Raw genomic sequence first — 26,935 nt, 5'->3', positions numbered from 1 at the left:
ATGGCTCAGAGGTTGAGAACACTAACTACTCTTGCAGAGGTCCTGAGTTCAATTCCCAGCAACCACATGGTGGCTCACAACCATCTATAATGAGGTCTGGTGCCCTCCTCCGGCATACAGGCATATATGCCAGCAGAACACTACATATAATAAATAAATGGAGAAAGAAAACAGCCCTTTCTTTCTAACAGATCAGAATTTAAGACAGGAGCCTCTACCTAAGGTCAAGAAGAAAACAGGACACAGAATCTTACTGGATCCTAACTGTATTTCAGTGAGTTAAGAGGACAACTTGTGCTACATGACAACTTGTCTAAAAAATATTTGATCCCAATTTGGCCACTTTTTGTTTTTGGCAATGGCAGAACTGAACCAGGGCTTTTCACACAGCAGAGAAGTGCTCATCACGGAGGGATCTTCCCAATCCAAGAGATCCGTTAAAAATGCTTGTTAAAGTATGGTATGTATGCATAAAGATATACATAATTATGCATCCCAAACTCTTTGATTTTTACCTCATACATCTACATGCTCCCTATCAAAGACTAGAGACTGTAAAACAAATACAATGTATGACCTCAGCTTCCCCCACTCTAACTCTATACAGTTTGGCTTTTTTTTTTTTTTTTTTTTTTAAAGGATAAGCTTTTTTTTTTTTTTTTTAAACTTTATTTATTTATTTATTGTAAGTACACTGTAGCTGTCTTCAGACACCCCACAAGAGGGCATCAGATCTCATTGCAGATGGTTGTGAGCCACCATGTGGTTGCTGGGATTTGAACTCATGACCTCTGGAAGAGCAGTCAGTGCTCTTAACCACTGAGCCATCTCACCAGCCCCAGTTTGGCTTTTTAAACTTTGCTACCAGTGTATGTATTAATTTAGATTCTTGTAAGTTTCAGGGAATCTCCTAGAATCCACCTCTCATAGGCAAATGGACTCAAGCTAAGTACTGTCAATTAACAGCCTGTTTCCCTCTACACTTACCCATTCCTGAAGGTAGGACCTATATCCCTTTCCTCAGTCCTGGGACAGTGCCCCTCACCCCAACCCCCCAACTCTCAAGACCATGGGACTAAGAATTTCAAATATACACCAAAAATTTTTTTTTCCTTCCTAAAACTCCTATCTTCTGCTCCAGGTGTTCCCTGAGAACCTGCATCCAGGAAAGCTCCCAAACAGGTACCCATAGGTACTTTGGCCTAACTTCAGACTGCTTCAACCTGGACCGCAATAAAACAACAGCTCTTCCTGGACTTTGCCAACATTCCAGATTTTTGCTGACACCCAATAAACAAAATTGCACCCTAATGTCAACAAGAAGTTGTCATGGCCAATCAGAGTCCCTTATTTATTTATTTATAATCAACAAAAGGCTGGGATATTTGGTTTAGGACGAGGACAAGGGACCGGGTGCAAATTTTATATATCAAAGCAGACCTGGCTTCCTGGTACTCTCAGTATCCCTCAGTCCCTACCTGGCATACCCTGCCCTCAACCCTGAATTTTTCAGCCCAGGAGCTGGGTTATCCTTCCCTCAGAGACTCTTCCCTATATAATCCGGACATTTTGGTCTCTTACCCCACCCCTCCTCCTCCTTCTTTCTCTGCTCAAAGTTTCTCTCTTTCTCCTCCCTACTCCCTATGGAAACTTCCCTGGCCTTAATCCACAGGGCCAGTGAACTCGGCTGCCTGAGAACAAATTCCCAATAAATCTGCCTTTAATATATCCTAATCTGGCTTGAGTTGGCTCATTTCACCGGTGGAGAAATAACCTATCAGTATGTACAAACAGATACTCCCACACATTTTATATTACGTGAGAAGAGCTCTAAGTAACCAATAATTTATTTCTGTTTTAGAGATAAAGAAGTTGAGGTCATTAAGAATTGCTCAAGACCATCCAAGTGTTTAAGTGTTAAAACAAGGATGACAGATGACTCTATTCTGAACTGTGGATTCCAGCTGTATAACCATCCAAATGACTGACTATGACTTTTACTGTATTCCTTATTGGCTGTTGAGAAGGCTGCAAAATTTACTAGATGCTATACAACAACCAAGTGCATAAAAAAAATCCAGCTATTAAAAATGTCAAAGAAAAATTACCTGTTTATTGGACAACTTTTGATTCTGACACTCAGCTTTAGGACTCTTATATTCTTCCTTAACTAGAGACAAGAAAACAGAACATTTGGGAAATGAAAGTGCTTACTAAACACCAGTTAAGTTCATCAAGAATTCACTATAGCAAAACAGCATTTAAAGGATTTCAAGGAGTATAGTTTCCTCCCGTGTCTGTGCCTCCCTCTCCTCATCCCTTCTCCCTCCTGTCAATGCTGAGATCAAACCTAGGTGCTGGTAATTCTAGGAAAGTGCTCTACCACTGAGCATAGTCCTAAATGAGAAGACATATGAACTGAAAAAATTTATAATCCATCTGAGACAGAGAAGGATAATTGTAGATAATCAGATGGGAATGGAAAGTGGGCTTTGTCATCTGAATTGGGCATTGAAAGGAGATAGGTTCTCCAAGCAGAAAAGAGGAGGTTTAGAAGTCTAGGGGAAAAAAGATTTTGAGAAAAGACATGAGAGCAGAAAGGAATGTAATGGTGGGTCAGCTCCACGGGAGGTAAGAACTGATACTGAGCTCACTGGAACTGCAGGAACAGGTGAGTCATTATCTGGAGGATAGTGACACACGGAGTAAGGTTGTAAGCAATGGATGAGCAAGCACAGAAAGGTCATCTGATCAGAAGTGTATTTTAGTAAGGAGACAGATAAGAAAGTTCTTTTTTTTTTGTTTTGTTTTTGTTTTTTCGAGACAGGGTTTCTCTGTGTATCTCTGGCTGTCCTGGAACTCACTCTGTAGACCAGGCTGGCCTTGAACTCAGAAATCTGCCTGCCTCTGCCTCTCAAGTGCTGGGATTAAAGGCGTGCATCACCACTGCCTGGCGAAAGTTTTATTTTTGAAGCTGGGTGGTGTGCACCTTTAATCCCCACGTTGAGAGGCAGAGACAGAGGCAGGCAGATCTGAATTTGAGGCCAGCCTGGGCCAGCGCTACACAGAGAAACCCTCTGTCAAAACCACAATGATCAAAACCAAAACCAAAATAAAACAAAAATGAATAACCAACCAACCATCCCCTATAAACAAAAAAAGTGTTTTGAGTTTGTATATGCATGATATATATCATGCATATAAACCCATGTATGTGATATATATCATACACATAAACATAAATATATATCACACACACACACACACACACACACACACACATATATATATATATGCACACATATACATATACACATACATGGAGGCCAGATGTCAATAATGGGTTTCTTCCTTATCATTTCCCATTTTACTTTTTGGATAGGGCTTCTCATTGAACCTGGAGTTTACCCATTCAGCTAGCCTGGCAGCCAATGAGTTCCAGGGATCTGCCTGTCTCCACCCCTAGGTCCCCTCCATGGTGGAATCACAGACAGAGGTCTTGGCACTTGGCTTCAAGAGGTGTACTGAGGATCTGAATTCAGGTGTAACTGTTTGATTTTCAGACAGAGATTTTGAGAGATTTTGCTCTGTATCCTGGTTTGTTCTGGAAATCACTATGTAGCTCAATGCTGGCCTTGAATTTGTGGTGGGGTCTTCCTGATTCCATTCTTGAGAATGCTGGGATTACAGGTGTATATTATCTTACTATTCCTGTTAAGGGGAAGTTACATGGCAATGGAGGAAGTAAAAACTTGAGAGATTATAAGACTTAGGCAATAAAAAGCTAAACAGATGAAGGAGATGCAAAGGACAGCAGTCAGTAGTGGACAATCTACTGCTGTATCACATACACTAGGTTCTATAGTCGTTCTATAACTCATCTTCAACTCCTTATCACTGGACAGTTTGTTAAGCCAGTGTGGAAAAGGAAGAATAAAAGTCTGGGCATGGTGACACATGCCCCTGGCCCTGGCATTTAGGTAGTGGGAGCAGGTGGGTCAGCAGTTCTACGTCATCTGTAGGAACACTGTGTTCCTGGGCCATGGGAGCCTGTGTTAAACACCACCAATGAAAACCACAGCCAGCAGCAAAAGACAGTGAGAAGAGAGAGGGGAGCAGATACAAGGGAAGCAGACAAAGAAGGAAGCAGACAAGAAGGAAAAAACGAATGAAGGAAGGCAGGACAGGAAGTAATCTTACAAAAAGGAAATGAAAATGCTAGGACACACAATTGGTAAGCCTTTGTTGAGATATAAAATCCACATAGTAACCTACATCACTGTATAAAACAATCTCAGGAAACATTTTAGTGTATTTTCATTAAATGAACAATTTTTAGCTGATGCATGAGGAGGATAGATAAATTAAGGTTGGATTTGATTTGTGTGTGTTGTATGCATGTGTGGAATTATATGTAGCCATATTAAAATCTAAACAAATATTAACGAATCTTAAAAATACTAGCAATCTTATTCTTCAAGCATGTCAAAATGATTATGAACTATGATCTAGTAGGATTTACCCTAAAACTCCAAGTTTGCTCAGCACTGGACATACAGTTGGACATATCAGATAAATTGAACAAAGGGTAAATCATTCCAACAGATACAGCAAAAACAAAAATGAACCAAGGATCTAGGTGTGGGGATGTAATGGAGACATGGCTCATTTGTGTCAGCTGCACAAGCCTGAGAATCTGAGTCTGGATCACCAGCATTTCTGTAAGAGCTAGACTTGAAAGCATGTACCTGTTACCTCTAGGGGAAGGAAGAGTGGAGACAGGAAGATCTCTGGATCTCATTGGCCAGTCACAACCAGTGACCTCCAGATTTTGTTAGAGACCCTGTCTTAAAAAATAAAGCAGATAGCTGGGTGGTGGTGCAGGCCTTTAATCCCAGCATTCAGGAGGCAGAGGCAGGTGGATCTGTGAGTTTGAGGCCAGCCTGGTTTACAGATCAAGTTCTAAGACAGCCAGGGCCACAAAGAGAAACCTTGTCTTGAAAAACAAAACAAAACAAATCCAACAACAACAACAACAACAAAAAAGGTAGATGGCCCAGTGCATAAAGGCGTCCTTGCTGCCACGATGGGAGAAAAGAACCAATCCCTGTTAGCTGTCCTCTTGACTTCTACACATATCCAAAAAAATAAATGTAACAAAAAGTTTAAGGAAAAAGATGGAGACAGAACGAGGTAGATACATGATATCAGACCCACATGTGTCTGCATGCACTTGCAGACACATCTATGTGAACATGCAAGTCCTCATAAAAGAATCTAAGAAAGTAGGTATTTCGTTCAGTGGTATACTATTTGCCTGGTGGGTATGAGGTACTAATCCTCACAACAGAAAGAAGAAAGAAAGAAAGAAAGAAAGAAAGAAAGAAAGAAAGAAAGAAAGGAAGGAAGGAAGGAAGGAAGGAAGAAAGAGAAAAAAGAAAAAGAAAAAAGAAAGAAAGAAAGAAAAGAAAAGAAAGAAAGAAAGAAAGAAAGAAAGAAAGAAAGAAAGAAAAAGAAAATCCCAGCACTTGGGAGGCAGAGGGAGGCAGATTTCTGAGTTTGAGGCCAGTCTGGTCTACAGAGTGAGTTCCAGGACAGCCAGGGCTACACAGAGAAACCCTGTCTTGAAAAACCAAAAAAACCAAAAAACAACAACAACAAAAAAAAAAAAAGAAAGAAAGAAAGAAAGAAAGAAAGAAAGGAAGGGGGGAGGGAAGGAGAAAGGAAGGAAAGGAAAGAAACAGGAGGAAGAGAGAAAATAAGAAATATTTAACAAAATTTAGCTCTTCCTAGGTAAAATAAGAATTGAAAAAAATACGGTTTTTCCTCACCAAATAGAGGACACTAAAACTCATAGCTAAAAAATAACATGTGATTGTACAGGACAGAAAGGTTACCTCTTAAGATCAAGGTTAGGACTGCTCTTCTTTAAAAACAAAAAATTAACACAGCCTCATCAATAGTAGTATCACAAAGAATAATGTAGGGATAAATTAAACAAAACCAGTCTAAGGATTATGTTCTGTAAATGGTAAGACATCAGTGGAAAAAAATTAGAAAGAACTAAATAAATGGAAAGGCATTTGTGTTCACAGGCAGGGGAATGGTGTAGTGTTGAAGACACTCCATCCAATGTGATCTATAAACATTCCAGGCAGTTTTTGCAGAAATAGATTAATTATGAAAAATTCATATGGAAATAAAAAGACCCAGAATAAATGAAACTACCCTGAAAGACAAACAAAGCTGTGTGATTCAAAACTGTTTGATTTCCATACTAACGCTGCAGTAAGGAAGACAGCATGCTGTGTGTATAGATGTGTATAGATCCGCAGACTGGACTGGAGGCTAGAACTGACCACAAAGATGTCTATTCAACTGATTTTTAGGAAGGGTACCAGGAGAATGCAATGTGCTGCAACAACTGGGATCTACCTGCAGGAATATTAATTATCTTCTCCTTCCTCATTGCTGTAGACTTTAAAGTGATAGGTCTATTTTATTTGTAATTCTGTCTGTCTCTGTATGTGTGGGCATGTGCATGCCACGGCATACAGGTCCATCGGAGGATGACTCTGGAGGTTGTTTCTCCCCTCCATCACGTGTATCTTTGGGATTGAACTCAAGTTGCCAGGCTTGAACGGCAAGAGCCTTTACCTGCTGGGCCATTTCATTTGCCTGATGAATTTATTTTAAAGTATATGTTACATTTCAACAAAGCTATTTGTTAAAAAAAAACAACCAACCAACCAATCAACAGCAACCAAAAAAAAAAGAAAAAAAAAACGACAAAAGGAAGATAGCATATAAACACTTTTCTACCTTAAAACTTACATTTTCGGTGAGGGTCATGTTTTCTTTGCTGATGTCTGACACTGTGGTCATTAAAGCCAGATTTTTGAGGTTCAGTTACTTGACTTATTTCTTGAGGTAGAACTGCACCCTGAAAGTTAAAATTCTCAAAAATCAATTAAATAAAACGTTAATATAACTTCAAAAAAAATTAAAATTAATTTAGTAAATATTATACAGCTTTTTAGAAAAATACACAGAAAACTATAGAATTTAAAAAACTACTCAAAAACCACTCTTGGAAATAAGAATCATTAATATAATGGCCATCACACTCCAGGATTTCCCTATGTGTTAGTTAGAAAGCAAGGTAAATAAAAGACAAGTACCTTTCCAAAATTCTCTTCTCAATAGAAACAATTCAATATAACTTTGTTTTAAGTTAACAAATACAGAAACTAAAGAAAGCACTAAATTTTGAATGTTTCTTCATTTATAGAAACGTCTCTAAATCTTTAAAAAATATTTCCATGATTTTATGTGTATGGGTGTTTTGCCTACATGTATCTCTGTGTACCATATGTGTGCCTGGTGGCTGAGGAGGTCAGTAGAGGGCATTGGAGCCCCTGGAACTGAATTACAGATGGTCATAAGCCACCATGTGGATGGATACTGGCAACCAAACCCAGGTCCTCTACAAGAGCAGCAAGTGCTTTTTTTTTTTTTTTTTTTGGTTTTTCGAGACAGAGTTACTCTGTGTAGCCCTGGCTGTCCTGGAACTCACTCCGTAGACCAGGCTAGCCTCAAACTCAGAAATCCGCCTGTCTCTGCCTCCCAAGTGTTGGGATTAAAGGCGTGCGCCACCACTGCCCAGCCAGCAAGTGCTCTTAACTACTGACCTTTCTTTCTCTCCCCAGGCCCCTAGAAATTTCTCTAAAAATTTCTTTAGACTTAGTTCAAGACAAACAGACTTTTAGCGTAAGTGGTGATAAGGAGCAAGTGGGTGTGACAGAAGAACACGGCTGGATATGCTACTTCACCTCCATTATTATCTTGATTCAGTGATGTTAACAACTTCCATTAAAAAGGCTTTAAAATTAATATTTTTTTTTGTATTTTATGAAAGGTGAGGATATTAACTCATTTACATTCCATTCTATGTTCTTTCCTCAATAGTGGATTTTAAAATTAATGTTTATATTTCCAAATGAAACACAACTTTCCAGCAAGACTGATCACAAACCCACAGTTTATAAATGGGCACAATAGTAAGATGCCATGGTTAAGTTTTACATAGATTGTTTCTCTCCTCTCTGTGAACGCACACATGTACATGTTTACACACTGATGTCCTTATGCCTTCCTCAAATACTTCTCTACTTCTCAATGTAATTTTTTTGACAAGGTTCTATACTGAACCTGGAGATCACCATTTCAGCTATACTTGACTGGCCAGCAAACCCCTAGGATGTGCCTGTCTCCAAAACCCCGGTGCTGTGGCTACAGACATCTGGCATTATGCCTGGATTTTAATTAAGTACTGAGGATCCAAATTCATATCCAAGCACTTTACCCATCGAGCCAACTCTCCAATCTTAAGATCTTTTGTTTGTTGAAAAGAAGAGAAAGCCAGAGGGCAAAAAGAAACAACTTGCTATAGATGAATCTGCAAGAAGTAAAAGCAGAGGCTGGAGAGATTAAATACAAAGTAATTTTCATCATTTTGCTTTTGGCAAGTCCTATTTATCTTCAGTTCTGGGCACATACAAATTCCCATTGGGTACAAAGGAACATCATGTCCTAGCTGGTACCGAGCTTGTTTCAAAGCACTTGTGACATATGAGAGAGTTAGGGAAAAACTCAGTGAGCTCTCAGGCACAGGAACAGTCAGGCTCTTCTTTCCTTTTTTTTTTTTTTTTTAAATATTTCCAATTCATTATTTATTTTTTCAGTTATCAGAATTATCGTAACTATTATATTTTATGAAATAAGGAACAAAACCACAATCACTAAAGAAAATGTACAATCTCCAAGAATTCTGATATCTCTTATAAAGTATAAACTACTCAAAATATCTTGTTATTCTTAAAAGAAGCATATAGCATACTGACAAACTATATATGCAGACAAAATTGGAAAGCTCTGATTTGTTTCTTTACTTTCTGTTTTCCAAGTATTTTCTTTCCTTTTGTGGATTGTACTTTGTTATTGTTTCATTTTCTCACATAATTGGTGTTTAGGGAAAATGCTGCATTTTTGTTAAATATATAATAAAACTTATATGATTTTCTTCAGATCCAATATTTCGATATCTACTTTTAGTCATTGAATCTCCAATATTAGCTCCTGAGATGAACCAAATGTTGACTTTTCAAATACTGTCTATGAGAATTTTGAATATAAAAATTTATACATATTAAAAATTAACAAGAATTAAAAAGTAAAGGGATCTCTTTTAAATAAACCTTATAATTAAATCATAATTTTGGGCAAAATTCATGTAATTGGGTCTAATGCCTTGCTTTTTCTTTGACTATTTGTGTTTATTGTCTTGCTTGTTCCTTGACTATTTGCAGCTATTGTATTGCTAGATCCTCAACCTAGAACTGACCTTAATACTTGCATGTAATTAAAATGGTATAAAAGCATAAAGGAGGAGGGGGTGGGATAGGGGGTTCTAGGAGGGGAAATGGGGAGAGGGGACGACATCTGTATTGTAAATAAATGAAATATCCAATTAAAAAAAAGAATAGTAAACATGTATTAAGTCAGGTTCTTCATTCCTTAACAGTTACATGGCATGAGACTCCACCATCATAGCAAGATGCCTGGAGAGCTTCTGGAAACAGCAGTGCTTTCTGAGGGGTTTTGAGCCTAAGGAAGTGAACTAGAACAGAAGGATCAATAGACTGGCATAAAAAAATATTGTCTGTCTATTACTGCCAGATATGTTAAATGCATTTTGCTTCCGTTATCTCAATTTCAGTATAGCAAAGGCACCAACTTACATATAAATAAACTGAAGTCCAAAAGCGATAATTTCCTTGAAGAATTACTGATATTTGAGCTCCAAAATTTAAGTTTAAAGTACTTAAAAAAACAGATATATAATTCTAAATGGAAAGCAAATACTGTAGTTGTGAATAGATCTTTGGGTCATTAAAAAGCCAACTTATTATTTATGTGTGCATGTACATGTGGTGAAATTGCAGGTGGCTGTGAGCTGCCTGACATGGTACTGGGAAGCAAGCCTAGGTGTTCTGACCAGCAGTGCCCAGTCCTAACTGCTCATCTGGTGCTCCAGCATCCTCCGGGATGTTTCTGTAAAGATAGTCATGTTGGGCACACTGCTATATTTTACTAATGAATGCTTGAATTTTTGTATTTTTGTATTTTTTTTACTTTTGGTGAGTTCTCTAGAATTTACTTAAGCTCAGTCTCTTCTTTCTTTCCCTTCCTTCCTTCCTTCCTTCCTTCCTTCCTTCCTTCCTTCCTTCCTTCCTTCCTTCCTTCCTTTCCTTCCTTCTTTCTCCTCTTCCTCCTCCTCCCTTTTCTTCTCCTCTTCCTTCTTCTCTTCTTTCCCCTCTTCTTTTTTTGGTTTTCTGAGACAGAGTTTCTCTCTGCAGCCTTGGCTGTTCTGGAACTTGCTCTGTAGACCAGGCTCTGCCTCCTGAGTGCTGGGATTAAGGGCTTGGGCTATCATCATGCCCAAACAAACTCACCTTCTTAATATTAATATTTCATGAGTTTAAAAATGACTTACGTAGCTTTCACTTCTTGGGATATACAAGAGATAGACAAAACACGGCTGTGTTTAGCTGAAATAAGTTGTATCTAGAAAGATTTAGCAGTAAAGGAGGAGACCATATTCTAAGTGGAAAGAACAACAGAACACACAATTCCAAATGGAAATCATTTGTGCAAAATGGAGAGTAAAGGGTGAAATCTGACTGTCAACATTATTTTATCAGATAGCTGGACATTTATCTATGTGAATTAGTATGGTCACATTATTGGACTAGAGTTCCCAGAGGTTTTTGGTCTTAGAGAAAGAGAAGAGACTCAACAATAACAGGTTTGTTAGAGCAAAGCACCAGTGTACTCTTAAGACAGAGAGCCGGCTCAAGAGTCAGTGTCTGTCCTGATGTTTTTCTTGGCCTGGGTTTTTCTTTGGGTCTCGTCCATGTATCTCAGACCTTTCCATACATCTAGTAGGGGACTGTTTTAAAAGCCAACTTCTACACCATTGTTTTTGGCCAGTTATTTAATAACTCCTTACCTACCTTTCATATCAGCTATAGATTACAAAAAACATTATGAGTGGGAGGAGTCAGGCTGGAATCCAGTGGTACTGGGCAGGAAGCTCTATACATTCAAAAGTATTAGCAACACATTTTTAGGGCTGCCAAGATCTCAGCAGTCCCCAATGCCTTCATTTTGTATGTGTGAGCATAGCAGTCCAGAGTACTACACTGTATAATTTGTGTCATGAAGCCTGCAGTCCAGAACTTGAGGTTCAGCACTTACTACAGTCTACTGCCACATGGCATAAAGCGGTTTTCAACCCAGAAGATACCTTACTCAATTATGCCTTCAGGCCAGTTCAGGTGAAAGGATCATTAAGAGAGATTACACAACATTATACACAAAGAACTTTAAGTGAAAGATAACACCAAGGAGAACATTGGGAAGAGGCTAGGTTAGGCCTGGGAAGAAAATCTAAGGTCTGACTGGGGGAACCATGAAGTCCAATGACTTAGGATCTTGATACAAAAAGATAGCAAAAAGAAGACAACTAAAACTTTCATATAGGGGTGACAGCATACTAAAGCAGCAGCAGAAAGCCAGTGTGACAGAAGAGGACAGACAGAAACTCAGCTAGATCTGGGGGACATAAGTTCTTGATTCCAAGCTTTTGAGACTGTATGCCCGGGTAGTGATGGTGTAGAAACAAGAACAAGAGGAGAGGTGTTAGCTGGGGTTAATTTTGGGACATCTTGAGGTTGATGTGACACATACACTCCTCCTTTACAGACTGGCAATACTGGATTAAATACTTGATTAAGAGGTCAGAACCATAGATTATAGATTATTTATACTTGATAGACAGGTAAGAATCAAAGACATTAGTCAGGCATAAGGGAAAAGGAAAGCTGTTCAGTTCAGTGGAATGGTTTTCTAGTGAACCGCTGGAAAAGCAGGAATTAATATAGAAGATGTACATGCAAGAATCAGGGAAATATTTCCACTCACTTACCCACCCACTCATTCATCTTATGAAGCACTGTCTTGCTGTATTACATAAGTTGGCCTTGAACTCCTGGGTTAAATGGTTCTTCTGTATTAGCCTTCTGAGCTTCAGAGAGTAGCTGGGACTACAAATGTTTGCCACTGTGCACATACTTTTACAACCAGTATAGTGGTGCAGACCTATAATCCCAACACTTGGGAGGTAAGACAGGGATCAGGAATTTAAAAATGCCTGTAAAAGTCACCTATATTTGTTATTTCCAATTCTTTTTTTTTTCTTCTTTCCTTTCAAAAAGACGTATGTTTGCCACATGTGTCATGCCTGAAGAGACCAGAAGAGGGCATCACCTCCTCTGAAGCTGATCTAACAAGCAGTTGTGAGGCATCTGGCTTGGGTGCTGCAATAGAGCTCTGGAAGTCCTCTGGAAGAGCAGTACATATTCTTAACCACTGAGCCATCTCTGCAGCTCCTTTCCCTTCTCTCCTAAACCCACTCAAATCGTCTTTTACTATAATAGTCCTATCAGTGTGGTGAAACTGTCCTTGTCAAGGTTCCTAAGGACATTTACATGCTAAAATCTATGGTCTGTTTTTTGGTGCTGGGGATTAAAACCAGGTCCTCATATTTACTAGGTAGGCAGGTATTTTATCACTGAGCAAAATCTTCAGTTCCAGCTTCATTATTCAACAAGCATTAAATTCAAAAATTACCTTTATTGATATGTATCTGTGTGAGTGCACCTATGTGCATACGTGCCATGGCATGTTTACGGAGGCTGGAGTACAATCTGCAGCAGTGTATTCTTCCCTTCTATCCTATAGGCCATCTTGGGGACTGGATTCTGATGATAAAGCTTGGTAGCAGGTGTATTTACCCACCAAGTTATCCTAAATAATTTTTAAGGTTATTATTATTACTTAGACACAGTTTCACTATGTAGCTCTGGAACTTGATACATAGACCAGGCTGGCCTTGAACTTACAAAAATACATCTGCCTCTGCTTCCCAAGTACTGGGATAAAAACTGTGCACCACCATACACTGCAGTTATTTTTTATTATTTAATTTATTTTTAATTATGTATGTGCACCACAAGTAAACCTAAGGTTTTATTACTCCTCAGGTGCTGTCCAACTTGTTTTTTGAGACAGGGTCTAATTGGGACATGGCTTACCCCTAAGGTTAGACTGATCAGTGAGTTCCATGGATGTGTGTTTCAGCCTCTGGTGTTACAGGCAGGCATGTGCCTAGTACTGCCCTTTATGTAAGTGTTGGAGAACGAACTCAGGTTACCTGACAAGCACTTTACTGACTGTTTTAGTCACTGTTCTACTGCTGTGAGGAGACAACCTGACCGAGGCAACTCTTGTAAAGAGTATTTAGTTGTGGGGGTTAACTGTGCTTCAGAGGGTTAGTGCACTATCACCATGGTGGAGAGGATAGCAGCATACACAGTGCTGGGGCGGTAGCTCAGAGGTACATGGGCAGAGAGAAAGAGAAAACACTGGGCCAGGGTTTTTGAGGACTTCTGAAAACCTCAAAGCTCAACCCCAGTGACACACTTCCTCCAACAAGGCTACAGGTCCTTCTAATCCTATCAGGTAGTTCCACTCCCTGGTGACTAAGCATTTAAATATATCAGCCTATGGGGCCATTCTTATTCAAACTACCACACTGAGCAATTTTCTCAGGCTAGTGATTTTTTTAAATTTTTTTATGTTTTCGAGATAAGGTTTCAGAGTAGCTGAGGCTGACCTCAAATTCCCTATGTAACTGATCCCATTGCCTCTTCATCTGTTGAGGTAACAGGCATCTATCTATCTATCTATCTATCTATCTATCTATCTATCTATCTATCTATATATATATCTATATATCACCAGACTTCATTCTTGTATGTATGTATATACATTATTATTATTTTATTATTATTATTATTATTATTATTATTATTATTTATAGACATACATAATAATTATTTTATTATTATTTTATGTATGTATAGACATTCTTGTGTGTGTCTGTACACGCACATGCTTGTGCATGCACATGAATATGTGCTGGCTCATGTTGTATGTGTGCTCTAGGTGTTTTGCCCACTACTTTATTTTTTGGACAGGGTCTTTTTGAACCTGAGCTCACTGATTCAGCTAGCTTGGCTGACCCAGCAAGCCCCACGGATCTTCCTATATCTCGCTCTACAGCACTGAGATTACATGCAGGTACTGGTGTACTGCACCTGGCTTTTTTCCTCTGGCTGCTGAGGATTGGACTCAGGTCCTCATGCTTTCACCACGGCACTTTGCCAACCAAGCCAATTTCCCAGTGCCTCTTCTGTCTTGTGTTGAAGGGCCAGGGTTAAACTCTTGTAGGGTAAGCAGCTTTGTACCACAGCCTACAGTCCCTGACTTCTTTTTAATCTTTGTCAATGTTTGTTCATATTTAAGAAAGCCCTCTACCAGCATAACATTGTATATTCAAGTGAGGGAAAAATAAGTTAATGATGCCACTAAGGCCTTTGTTGAATTCAAAATGTAATCACTACAATTCTGTGAACAAGTAAAAATTATGCCCAAACTGATCTCGAAGAGAAGTTATATTCCCATTTACTGGTCCAACTTTATGTATGCCCAAAAGGAATTGTGAAAATTCATGATTGAAACTCTCATGAAATTTGGAGAGAAATATAACTGTAAATGAAAAGAAAAACCCTTTTCTTTAAACTAACTGTCCATCGAACAAAGAATGCTAACCTTCTCTTGTCTTGTTGGCTGCAAGTGTTGAATTTTTCCAGATCCCTGTAGAGATTGCCAAATGTTGCAAAATTCATCATCACCTTTAGTAGGTACCTAGTAAATAAACAAAAATTTATATGAAATATAGTATTAGAAATAAGACTGCTTACTACATATTGAATGATAAACAGAATACTTAAATGTCACTAAACCTCTCACTGCCCTGCTCCGGAGCTGAACATACTAACTCTAAAAGCACTGCAATGGAATCGAATTACTCTTCATAGACATGGTTCTAAATGGTTGCATTAAAAAGTATTTAAATCTAAACAAACTATACTACAAAGTCATCAGTTTGAGGCCCCCTCAGGTATGTAACAAGTCTGAAGACAACCTGCGCTTATGTGAGATCCTGTCTCAACCTCCCTTTCAAATAATGATATAAAATATTGCCCAAATTAGACTTATGTTTTTCTAATATGGTAACTTATTAACTCATTCAAACTTAGATCTGAAGACTTTATTTAAAAATCTTCATCTTTGCTGAGCTGGTGGCACACACCTCGCATCCCTAGTATTTGGGAGGTGTCAGCAAGAACTTGAGCTCCAGCCAGGCTGAGCTACCAAGTGAGAACCTGTCTAAAAACAAAAAAATATCCAATCTACACAGGCACAATCTAATAAATATAAAAACTGTGGATAAATGGTTTCATGCAGACTAAGACTAGGAAAAAACATGCACCAGAACTTAACACTGGGCCAGTAGGCAGTGCTTGTCTTAGGACCTACCACTTAGCAAATAAAAGTAGATAAGCAGAGCTCTGTAAATTCAGCCTGGTCTAGACTACATAATGGGTCCTAGGCTGTATAGTGAGATCCTGTTCAAAACAAACCTACAGATGAAGAAAAACTTAATTGTGGTTACTTGTCCAACTGGAGTGAATTTTGTGTTTGTTAACAATTACAATTTTGCAATGATAAATAATGTGTGTGTTAAAAGTGTGACTAAGCCTAAGACTTGGAAGGAAGGAATTAAAACTGTCTCACAGACAATAACCCTATGTTCCAAAAGCTGAAGAACATAATCGTGAAATGGATGGCAGGGATTTGAAATTTACTTCTTGCTATGTTTATGGAGGAGGACCTCAAACTCCTCATCCTCTGCCTCCAATCCCCATGCACCAGGCTTATAGTTGTGTGCCACCACATACTGTCTTGAAACTCTTTGATACATATGACATAATCTTCCCATTATGATTCAAATTTATTGTCACTCATAAGAGGTGTAGGACATTTAGATTATATAAGAAATTTAAGTGTTGTGCTAGTCAGTTTTGTGTCAATATGACACAAGATGGAATCATTTGGGAAGAGGGACTATCAATTGAGAAAATGCCTGGAGGCAAGTCTATAGTGCATTTTCCTTACTGAGGATAGATGTGGGAGGGCCCAGCTCACTGTGGGTGGCATCACCCTTGGGCTGGTAGTCCAGGGGGCTATAAGAAAGCAAACTAAGCAATCCAGTAAGCAGCAGTTCTCCATGGCCTCTATATCAGCTTCTGACTCCAGGTTCCAGCGCTGTTTGAGTTCCTGGCCTGACTTCCCTTCATGAAGGACTGAGAGGTGGAACTGTAAGGTGAAATAAACCATTTCCTCCCCAAGTTGATTTTGGTCATGGTGCTTTATCACAGCAATAGAAAGCCTATCTAAAACTAGTACTGATTAGAAAATAGATGTATTAAGAAAAAAATAAGAATATTCTTGAGCTTGTTACTTAAACAAATATATTTCTTCTTTTCTATAACTATAACTTTGTAACAGATAAAATACTACCAATAGTACCTTATGTTTGTTTTTCTGATATGGGACATCAGCATGTAGCTAACCAGGAACATCACATACATGGTCCAGGATAGCATCCTACTTCATCTTTCCAAGTGATGGGATTAAAGGTATGTGTATCTAGCTGGGTGGTGGTGGCACATGCCTTTAATCCCAGCATTCATGAGGTAGAGGCAGATGGATCTCTGCAAGTTCCAGGATAGCCTGGTCTACAGAGTAAGTTACAGGACAGTCAGAGCTACAGAGAGAAACTCTGTCTGGAAAAATAAAAACCAAACCAAAAGGTATGTGTTTTTACATCAGGATCTCTACCATTTAAAAAAAAAAAAACAATCAAAAAAGAAAACTAAGCCAAACTAATTAAGTTTCCACTTAGGAGTTCTCTCTGAGGAGCTTACCTGAGTAGGAAGAAAAAGCGACTGAGGAGAGTGGTTGAGGCCTCCCAAGTGCCCAGATGGAACTGATGAGTTTGCACTACAGTGACTCACAGCTGGCTGTGGTTTCACAATGGCTGTCAACTTCTGATTTCCAGTTTCACACCGACTCCCGTGAGAAAGGTTCACCAAGGCACTTGTTGGCAGTCGGTATCCCCTACTAGGTGAGCACCTACAATTAAGAAGTTATTTCAGTGGCAGGTCTGGTTGTGCATGCCTATAAAGTGGGCAGTTGGGAGGAAGTAGTAGGAGGATCTGGAATTCAATGCAGTCCTCAGACACACTGGCAGTTCTAGGCCACATTGTGCTACAGAACACAACCTTGCCTCAAAAAATGTGGGAAAAACAAAACAAAACAAAACTGGAAATCGATTCAGAGTTAGATTCCTCAACTTAAGAAAAGGGAGAAAGTCTTTTGTCAACTTTTCAACTCTAATCGCTTTTCCTCTTTCAAAAATACCATCTTCTTGTATTGTGGATACTGAAAAAGGAGAGTTCTTTTATGAGTTCCAGTTTGCTACAAAACATTTATTTTCATGAGAGTTATATTATAAAAGTGAATGTGCATGCAAGTATTCTTTCACACAGCTCTCTATCAGATGCCTTTAACTAGGAATAAGATAAAAGGATGTCAAGAAGACAAACAAACAGACAAAAAAAAAAAAAAAGCCAGGCCTGGTAATGCATGCCTATAATCACAGTATTGGAGAGGCTGAGGCAGGAATATCAGATGTTCAAAGGCAGCCTTGGCTATGTTTCAAATCTGAAACTAGTCTCTCTAGATGAAACTCTCTGTCAAAGAAATTAAAACAATGAAAAAGGAAACAAAACCCAAAATGCACAACATACTGGTGCATTTTGACAGCGTGGTTGCACATCCCTGAACTTGTCTGTCTGTCATCCCTGGACTTGGAATGTAGAGGAAGGAAGACCTTAGGTTTGAGGCCAGCTTTGACCAAGACCTTGTCTCAAAAAACAAACAAACAAACAAACAAAAACCAAAACACATACACATACAAAAAGAAAAAAGTCATGTAGTATATATGTTAAATATATACCGCAGTTATTGTGCAAAGGTGAGTTATTATAACTAAACAATTGAATAAACTATCAAAATTCAGTTGCTGCATTTAAGAGTACAAACTGGAAGGTCTTAGAGGAACAAGCATATTCAAGTTTCAAAATAATAGAATTTTAATATTATTATTGAGTGCACATGGGCAAGAGGTCAGAGGACAACTTTGTGCAATCAGCTACTTCTGTCCTTAGACCTTTACTTGTGTCTGGCTGCCAGGCTTGTGCAGCAACAATCACCTACAACTGTTCTATCAGCTCGCTGGCTTAATGATGGCATGCTGTAGGAACCACTCAGTACAGACTAAGATTTTATGTCAGGAGGCTAAACAAGAGTAATTAAAAATTATAATTACCTATTAATCAGATGCAAAGGAAATTAAGTTCGTGTCAGCTTTGTAGTATTTTTTTAGCTTTGTAGTTAAATTAGAAAGAAAAGCTGAAAAATGATTCTATTTCTTTCTCCTCATCTTCTAGTAATCTTCATTACAAATGAAGATATTACAAAGTATAAGTGAAAGAGCTCATCCTTGCTAGTATTTCCTCTAACTTTAAACTTTGTACTAGAGTTCCCTCAAAATGATATCATACTTCATATGTTTTAAAATGAAAGCAATTCAACTCTACTGTTTTAAATCTGATAACTTCCAGTTGGTGCTTTGATCCTTCGGAGTCAAGTTTCCTGTCTCTATCACTACACTGCTACTCGGTCCTCAAGCTGCCATGACCTTTGACGAACCTGCCACTCCAGTACATGAGATGATAAAGACTTACATGTCTTTGAACTCAGCCAGTTCTATTCCTGAAGTCGTTTAACCAGAAAATGTTCTTTGTTGCATGTTCTATCCTGTGTTCCTATTTCTCACTCTATTCTTTCCCCTCTGCCCAGTCAACCACTGTTCATGCACTTGTCACATTAAATTAAATAGTTACCATTATCAGTTTCTGAATCTCCTTGGCTTAAGTGAAAAATCAAGAGAGTAGACAGGTACTCACTGTTTTAACACTATAACAACTATGATGTCAAACTGGGCACACACATCTATAAGGAACACAAAATCAGAGAGAGGCTGCATTCACGGAGGACAATTATTATTTGGAAATACAAACCTTATTGTTAAGCCTCCAGGAAATTCCTCATCAAATAGTACTTCAAATAGTACCTCAGCTTCTCGACTAGCTGTTAAAGATGAAGACAGGAGTCAGACGGAAACCATACAATGAGAAACCAGCATACGTTTTTAAGAATGCTCAGAAGCATTGGTTTTATTTTACAAGTTTATAAAAATTGTTTAAATATGAAGAAAGACATAACAGCACACTGACCATCGTCCAAGGCAAGAAACAACACAAATGCCTTACAAGACCATCATGTCCTTATCCTTCAAAGGCAACTATAACCTTTACCTTGGCAATCTGGTTTCCTATATCCTCCCTTACATTTTTACTAGCTATGGACATATCTGAAATAATGCATACAGTGTTTTACAAGTTCTAAGCATTATCCATGTCTATCACTGTCTATAACTAGCTACCTACCATCGGGGATATACTCTTGTAACACACTTGTGCTTGTTTCAAAATGATGAGACTCAGTCCTGTTTCCTGAATAAATCTCAGTATTTCTCATATTCTATCCATGAATATACCATCATTTATCTCTTTCCTCTGCTATGAACACCTAGTTTATGATTTTAACAATTATAAAAATGCTATTATGAATATTATGTAAATGTCTCTTCTATGTAGGCTAGCTAATCCTTCCATAGAAGTGAAATTGCCAGGTGTTAAGGAATGCACTAAAAAATTTTGTTTTGTTTTGTTTTTTTTTGAGATAGGGTTTGTGTAGCCTTGGTTGTCCTGGAACTTGCTCTGTAGATCAGGCTGGCCTTGAACTCATAAGAGATCTGCTTGTCTGTGCCTCCCGAGTGCTGGGGTTAAAGGCATGTGCCACCACTTCCCAGGCTCATTTAAAAAAATTTAATATAAAATTGACATGATAAATTATACATATTTAAATTGTATAATTTAGTAGATTTTACCATATGCAATTAGCCAAAAGACCATAATAAATAAGATCGTTATTCCCAAAGTCTCCTGTATCATTTTGCAATGCATATACCCTTACTAACCAGGAAACTATTAAAATATTGTCATTATAGATTACTGCACATATCTAAAATTTAAAGTGAATAAGATTATACAGCTCATATTCTTTTTTGTCCAGCTTCTATCAGCACAATTATTTTGAGAGTCATCCATTTTGAATATATCATTTTTTTCTTTTTATACTGTTGAGAAGCATTTTATCGCATATTATCCAACAATGTATCTATTCATTTACTGGCAAGCATTTGGATTTTTCTAATTTTTCGTTATCACGTAAGGCGTGGTGTACATTCACATCTTATTTTGTCCTGGGTCTGTATTAGGAATGGGTGACTCAACCTTGCTGGTGTATGCTCACATTTTAAGGATTTAGGGGCTGGTGAGATGGCAATCCTCAGTACCAAATGGTAGAGAGAATGATTCCTATAAACAGTCCTCTGGTCTCCACATGCACACTGTGGCACCCAAGTGAGCACACACACACACACACACACACCCACTCCATGTATACACTCATGGACTGACACACACAGAATAAAGAAAACCTAAAAAGAAGTTATTAGAAAACCCATAATCTTAGCACTTGGGAGGTTGAGGCAGAAGGGTTTTGAATTTGAGGTCAGCCTGTGCTACATATTAAGTTCCAGGAAAGTCTTGGCTACATAGCAAGGGCATGCCACACATAAACTTAACAGACGAAGCTAGACATGTTAGTGCACAAACTAATCTCAATACTCGGGTTGCAAATAGAGAAAGAATTAGGTTAGCCTGGGCTATGAAGAAATTATGTCAAAAAAATAAAAATACCTCTCTTGAAAAAAAAATTTTTTTTTTTTTTTAAAAAGAACCCACCAAAGCTACTTCCAAAGTGGCCGTATCATTTTTTAATTCTTACTGACAATGTAGGAGTTCTAGTCATTCCATGACACTGTTGGCACCTGGACACTTCTTTACTTTCTTTCCTTTTATCCTTTCTTTCTCTTCTGAGGTAAAGCCTGATGTAGCTCAGGCTGTCTCTGACTCAGTATGTGAGCCAGGGATGAGTTTGAAGTTGTGCTCCTACCCATGTTGCCTGTGGCACTATACGCGTAACCAGAGCTCCACTGTATACTGGCAAACAATCTACCTACTAAGCTGCGCCCACAACCCTCCCATTCATTTAAGTCTAGCTGGTGTTTGGCAGTATCTTATTTTTTCCTGTACATATCTCCTGTGGTGAAATATCTGCTTGACTATTGTGCTTATTTAAAAAGAACAGTTGAGGGATGACAAGCCTGATGACCCTAGTGGTATCCCTGGAACCCAGATGATAAAAGGCAAGAACTGTCTCCCACAAGTTGTCTTCTGACCTCCACATGCACCCATATATAATACACATGGGGAACAAGCCAGTAAGCTAATCCATGGCTTCTGCACCCAGGTTCCTGTCTTGCCTCCCTTAGTGGATCACACCTAGTATAGGTGAGCCAAATAAACCCCTTCCTTCCTCTCCATGTTGCTTTTTGTTATGGTGTTTCATCACAGGAAGAAAAATCCTTACCACTCAGGCTTTTATGAATTCATTGGGTCTTTATGCTTATGTAGCAAGCACTTACAGACTATCTTCCTAGCCCCATTTTAAAAATTTTTCAGACAGAGTCTCTTTCTGTAGTCTCTACTGGCTTAGAATTCTCTATGTATCCAAGGTTAGCCTTGCTCCTCCTGCTTTAGCTTCCTCAGAGTTGTGAGTACAAGTGTAGACCACTAGGACTGGCTATAGTCTAGTTGTACTCATAAAAGCCAAATTAATAATTACCTAAACTCTTTTCACTGTAAATAACATTGTGTTTATTCTGAGAGATTTCTGGATTACAAGGCTTATTCAAACCTATAGATTACAATGCAAATTAAGGTAAAACTATGAATAAGATTAGACAAAAGTTTAAGACGTGATGAAATTTTTCTTTCAGTTTCATAAAAAATATAAGTAGAGCCTCTAAGACCCTGCGTAACTTTAGTGTGATATATATAAACTATCAGGTCATCAACAGCTCTTTACAGCCTCTCCTCCTCTCAACCACTTCTGAGACGATTATGTGAGACAGGAAAACTTTCTCTGGAAAGTACAATAAAAAAAGTAAAAACAGCTAAAACATGAAAGGATTCAGCCTTTTCACTGACTTATTTTCTGCTTAGATGCACATAACACACAAATCTATGTTCTCCTTCACAACATAAACACAGCTGAAGACATTCAGTACTGAAGTCTTACCCCCTTTAATTCCAATGACGGTGCCTCGAAGGCCGACTGGTACCGAGAAGTTCTCTCTTACATTTACAACACGATCAAAGAGACGGAACTCAGCATCTCGATCAGGAATGACTCCATGTTGCTGCTCTAAAGGCTGAACAGAAGAGAGCTGTGTATTCTAAGGGACATTTTGATGTCTGTGACTTCTCTGTTTGTTTTCACAGCATGGTCTTACTATGTAGCCCTGAGAGTTGCAAACTTACTCCATAGCCTCAGTTACCCTCCACCTCACTGTCTTCTGTCTCCTGAGGGTTGGGATTGCAGGCATTCCACCATGCAAAGTACAAACCGCTCTTAGAGTTCTTTCATGGACACTTACTCTGTACAGCAAATGGGGCTTCACTGTCACCCGGACTTTCTTGTTGTTCTTCCTTTGCTGAGGAAGAGAATTCAGACAGAAAATCATAAAGCCATCACCACTTCCAACATCTATGAATTTTATAAAGCCAAACAAAGATTTTATTATTAAGGATACCTAAAGGTTTGCATCTGCAGGAATAAAATACACATTGGTAAGATGAATATAGTCTAGTTTCTTAAATCTTGTTATTTTAAGGTGGTATTATTGTTATCATCATCATTATATGTGGGGTTGGCTTTCTCTTTTACATTTATATATGGAGATCAAACTCAGATCATTGGGGGGCAATTCTTTTTACCTGCTAAGCCATCGTGTTGGCCTTAATTTTTTTTTTCTTTGAAATATGGTCTAACTATGTAGATCTGGTTATCCTAGAACCTGCCATGCAAACCAGTCTGGCCTTAAATTCACAGATATCCACCTCCCAAATGCTGGGATTAAAGGTACATGCCATGATCCTAAATTCTTATTTATAAGTTTTAAAAGTAATATACTTAAAACATATTTATTTATTTCTAATTTATTATTTCTCTGTGTGTGTATGTGCGTGTGTGGGTGCGCACACTCATGTGCACAGGTGCCATGGCCTAGATACGGAGATATGAGGATGGCCTGAGGAGTTACTATTTTTTTTTTTTTTAATCATGTGGGTCCTGGGGATAAGAACTCAGGTCATTGGGCTTGACAGTAAACACTGCTACCCACTGAGCCCAGTAAACTGTTCTAAAGTATAAGAAAGAAAATTTCAAAGTTAGAAGTACACTGCAGATTAGTTATTTAAACTACTCAAGTGCAGTACTGAGAAGGGAGAAAATCAAATTAATTTACCCCCATGAGAAGTAGTAGGCAGGTCCCCCTGCCAAGTGTTAGTTGTTATTTTACGGTCCCTAAGGACCCTAAGGTGCTAGAAAAGGACTCTGCTTGGAGCTCTATCTCTAGCCCTGCTGTAGGTACATCTGATGTGTAACCACCTAACCCAAGAAACAAGATTACTAAGCATAACATAAGAAACTTACTTTTAATACAGAAAATTATATCTTGTTTTGAACTTTGTATACTTTTTTCTCTAAAAAGAACTGTATAGAATAGTCAACAGAAGTTTTTTGGAGACAAGGTTTCACTCTGTAACCGAGGTATCATCAAATTCATGATGATTTCCTGCAAGCCTGGTAAGTGCTGGGATTACAGGCACCATTACCATGCTATACTAACAAAGATTTGTATTAAAGAAAGAAAAAGTATGAAACATTTATGTATAAAAACATTATATGATGCAACAGACTGGAATTTATTCTGTCATTCATTTAAGAAGAAAATATAAACAAAACAAAACAATCCATCCCCCCTACTGCACACTCACACACGTACATTAAGAAGTAGGAGGAAGGAGGGCTGGATTCCTAGGATAAAATGATTGTCTTTTCTTTCTAGCTCGGTAAATAGATTTCCATGCTCAAGGTCATAAGACAGACTAACCCAGCTAACAAAGCTATCACTTTCAGTCTTTTAGGAAAGAGGGACGAGAGTAGAAAGATAAAAAACTTGTGCTAAAAGAGTAAGTTAGACAGTGGGGAGGAGTCATCAGTGAGCCTTTCAGTGAGTGACAGGTTTCTGACCAGAACTACATTTGTGGTCACACCTCACCATGAAGGAGGTTGGGAAGCACGGCTTGAGAAATGGGGAAATGTGCACAGGTAAAAACCTGGACTCTGTTCCAAAACAACTAACAATAGGTTGATTTGGAATGTAACTTGTGAGGTCCCCATCTGTGCCTTTGCTGCTCCGGGTCACACACATTCCCATTTTCACGTACAATACATTTTAGTTCTCACAACTGCATGCTCTCCTTTACACACTCTGGAACCGAGATCTGACAACTACTGCTCCTGTACTCAAGTTCACAGGGGTCTTCTGAAGGCCTAGTTGTCTAGAATTGTGACAAATTTTAGTTAAAACCAACAGATTGCGATGGGCGGTGGTGGCATATGCCTTTAATTCTAGCACTTGAGAGACAGAGGCAGGTGGATCTTTGAATTTGAGGTCAGTCTGGTTTATAGACCTAGTTCCACAACAACCAGGGCTATAGAGAAACCCTGCCTTGCTGGGTGGTGGTGGCATATGCCTTTAATCCCAGCAGTTGGGAGGCAGAGGCAGGTGGATTTCTGAGTTCGAGAGTTCGAGGCTAGCCTGGTCTACAGAGTGAGTTCCAGGACAGCCAGGGCTACACAGAGAAACCCTGTCTCGAAAAACCAAAAAAAAAAAAAAAAAAGAAACTCTGTCTTAACAGCCACTCCCCTCAAAACTAACTTAGTTCATACTGATAGACAAGAAAAAAATTACTAATATGACAATATGTTTTATATATAAGTATATGTAATTTTGCTTTTAAAAATTTAAAATTAATACTTTTTAAAATTTAGAAATAAATTAATAAAAACTTTCATAAGAACTGGAGAAAAAGAAAAAAAAGAAATAATAAAGGTTCCAGACCAAGAATAGTTATACCTAACCAAGTGTTGCTTGGCTTGGCTTTGCACTTTAGAATGTAGTTTCTTACATTATCCACTAGGGACCTATCAGAACTGCAGATGTAGTACAACTTAGCCTCTAACCTGCTCAGAGCTCAGGAAACTAGGAACTGCTCAGAGGTTCTGCATAGGCCATCTTCTGCATATCAAACTGAACAGACCTAGCTTCTTCCTTTTCTTTTCAACAGGGTCTTGTTATGTAGCCATAGCTGACTTGGAACTTGCTAAGGATGGGCTGGGCTTACATTTACGGCAGTCCTCCTGTGGCCACATCCAAGTGCTAGGACTACAGGTATGCACCACGGTATTTGGCTGTTCAGAATCGATACTTACCAAGATTCCACGATGATTTACTTGTACCTTAAAGTTTAAGAAGCATTGCTCTTGGGTGGAACATGGATGTTTAAAAATGTTCTTCCAGTATGAGAATGACTGTCTAATAAGAAATTCACTTTTTTCTTTTGCAGTGTGAGGGATCAAATCCAAATCCTAGACATGTAGATAAGTACTCTACCACTGAGGCATACCCTACTTTAAAAGCTACTGATGTATTAAGTTAATGATGGCCCTATATTATAAAGAAGTTTATATATTATAAAGAAGTTTTCAGAACATTTTATTTATTGTCTTCTTTCCTAATTACTGTAATAACACATTAAAACTCTTAATTATACTCCTTTTACACATAAATATAAGCTTTAAAATCTTGTCTAATTTATATGTTGTAATAAAAATAATAAACTACAATTTTGTATATGTATTTTTTGTTTGCAAAATAAATAAAAAATGAGTAAAATATTTTGTGCTGTGTGTATATGAAGGTGTGTGTCCACACGCACAGGGGAGGCCAGAGGAGGGTATCAGAAGTCCTACTCTGTCATGCTTCCTTTTGTCTGGACAGAGCCTCTTCCATGAGTCTGAAGCTTGCTGTTACCTTTCCAACAACCGCCACCTCCCCTGTCCACCTGCCCCATGCATGACAGCCTCCAAGTTCTGGGATCACAGATGGGAGCCACAATAGAATCTTTTATGTTCAAATGAGCCCATTGGCCTGAATGTTTTTTTAAATATTTATTTTTATTTTATGTGTATATAGATGTTCCCTGCAGGTATGCAAGCAACCACATGTATGCAGTATGTACAGAAGCCAGAAAAGGGCCTTGGGTCATCTGGAACTGGAGTTATAAATGGTTTTGAGCCATCATGTAGGAGCTAGGAACTGAACCCAGGTCCTCTCTGTAAGCACCATGAGCTCTTAGCCACGAAACAATCTCTCTAGTTTGAATAATTAAACTCTTAGGGCTAAGGGTGTTATCTCAGTGGTAACAGCCTTGCCTAAGTCATAGTACTGAAGACAAAACAAAGCTTGACCCAAACAAGTCTCTTGACTGGGAGTCTATAATTTTTCTTTCTGGTTTACATGGTGATCATCACAGTTTCTGAGTATGTGCCATGGGAGCCAAACACTACACTTCTATTAATAACAGATACATACCACGAGCTATAACTATCTTTCTTT

At 38.5% G+C, this 26,935-nt stretch overlaps 1 protein-coding gene across 1 annotated transcript in view; it reads right to left on the bottom strand.

Annotated features, from left to right (window-relative positions):
- Positions 1–26,935, bottom strand: part of Xrn1 (5'-3' exoribonuclease 1) — a 91,783-nt gene that overhangs the window by 16,070 nt on the left and 48,778 nt on the right. The window contains exons 17-23 of the mRNA XM_028758974.1: positions 22,847–22,903; positions 22,489–22,621; positions 19,239–19,308; positions 17,019–17,226; positions 14,797–14,892; positions 6,835–6,943; positions 2,109–2,170 (exon numbers count right to left, since the gene is read on the bottom strand). Coding sequence (XP_028614807.1) covers positions 2,109–2,170; positions 6,835–6,943; positions 14,797–14,892; positions 17,019–17,226; positions 19,239–19,308; positions 22,489–22,621; positions 22,847–22,903 — 735 coding nt within the window. The remainder of the gene's footprint in view (positions 1–2,108; positions 2,171–6,834; positions 6,944–14,796; positions 14,893–17,018; positions 17,227–19,238; positions 19,309–22,488; positions 22,622–22,846; positions 22,904–26,935) is intronic.

This window comes from Grammomys surdaster, unplaced genomic scaffold (assembly GCF_004785775.1).
Source record: "Grammomys surdaster isolate TR1022 unplaced genomic scaffold, NIH_TR_1.0 126248, whole genome shotgun sequence".
NCBI classification, from domain to species: Eukaryota; Metazoa; Chordata; class Mammalia; order Rodentia; family Muridae; genus Grammomys; species Grammomys surdaster.
Note: the sequence above shows the minus strand (reverse complement) of the source record. Positions and strands in the feature narration are given on the sequence as shown.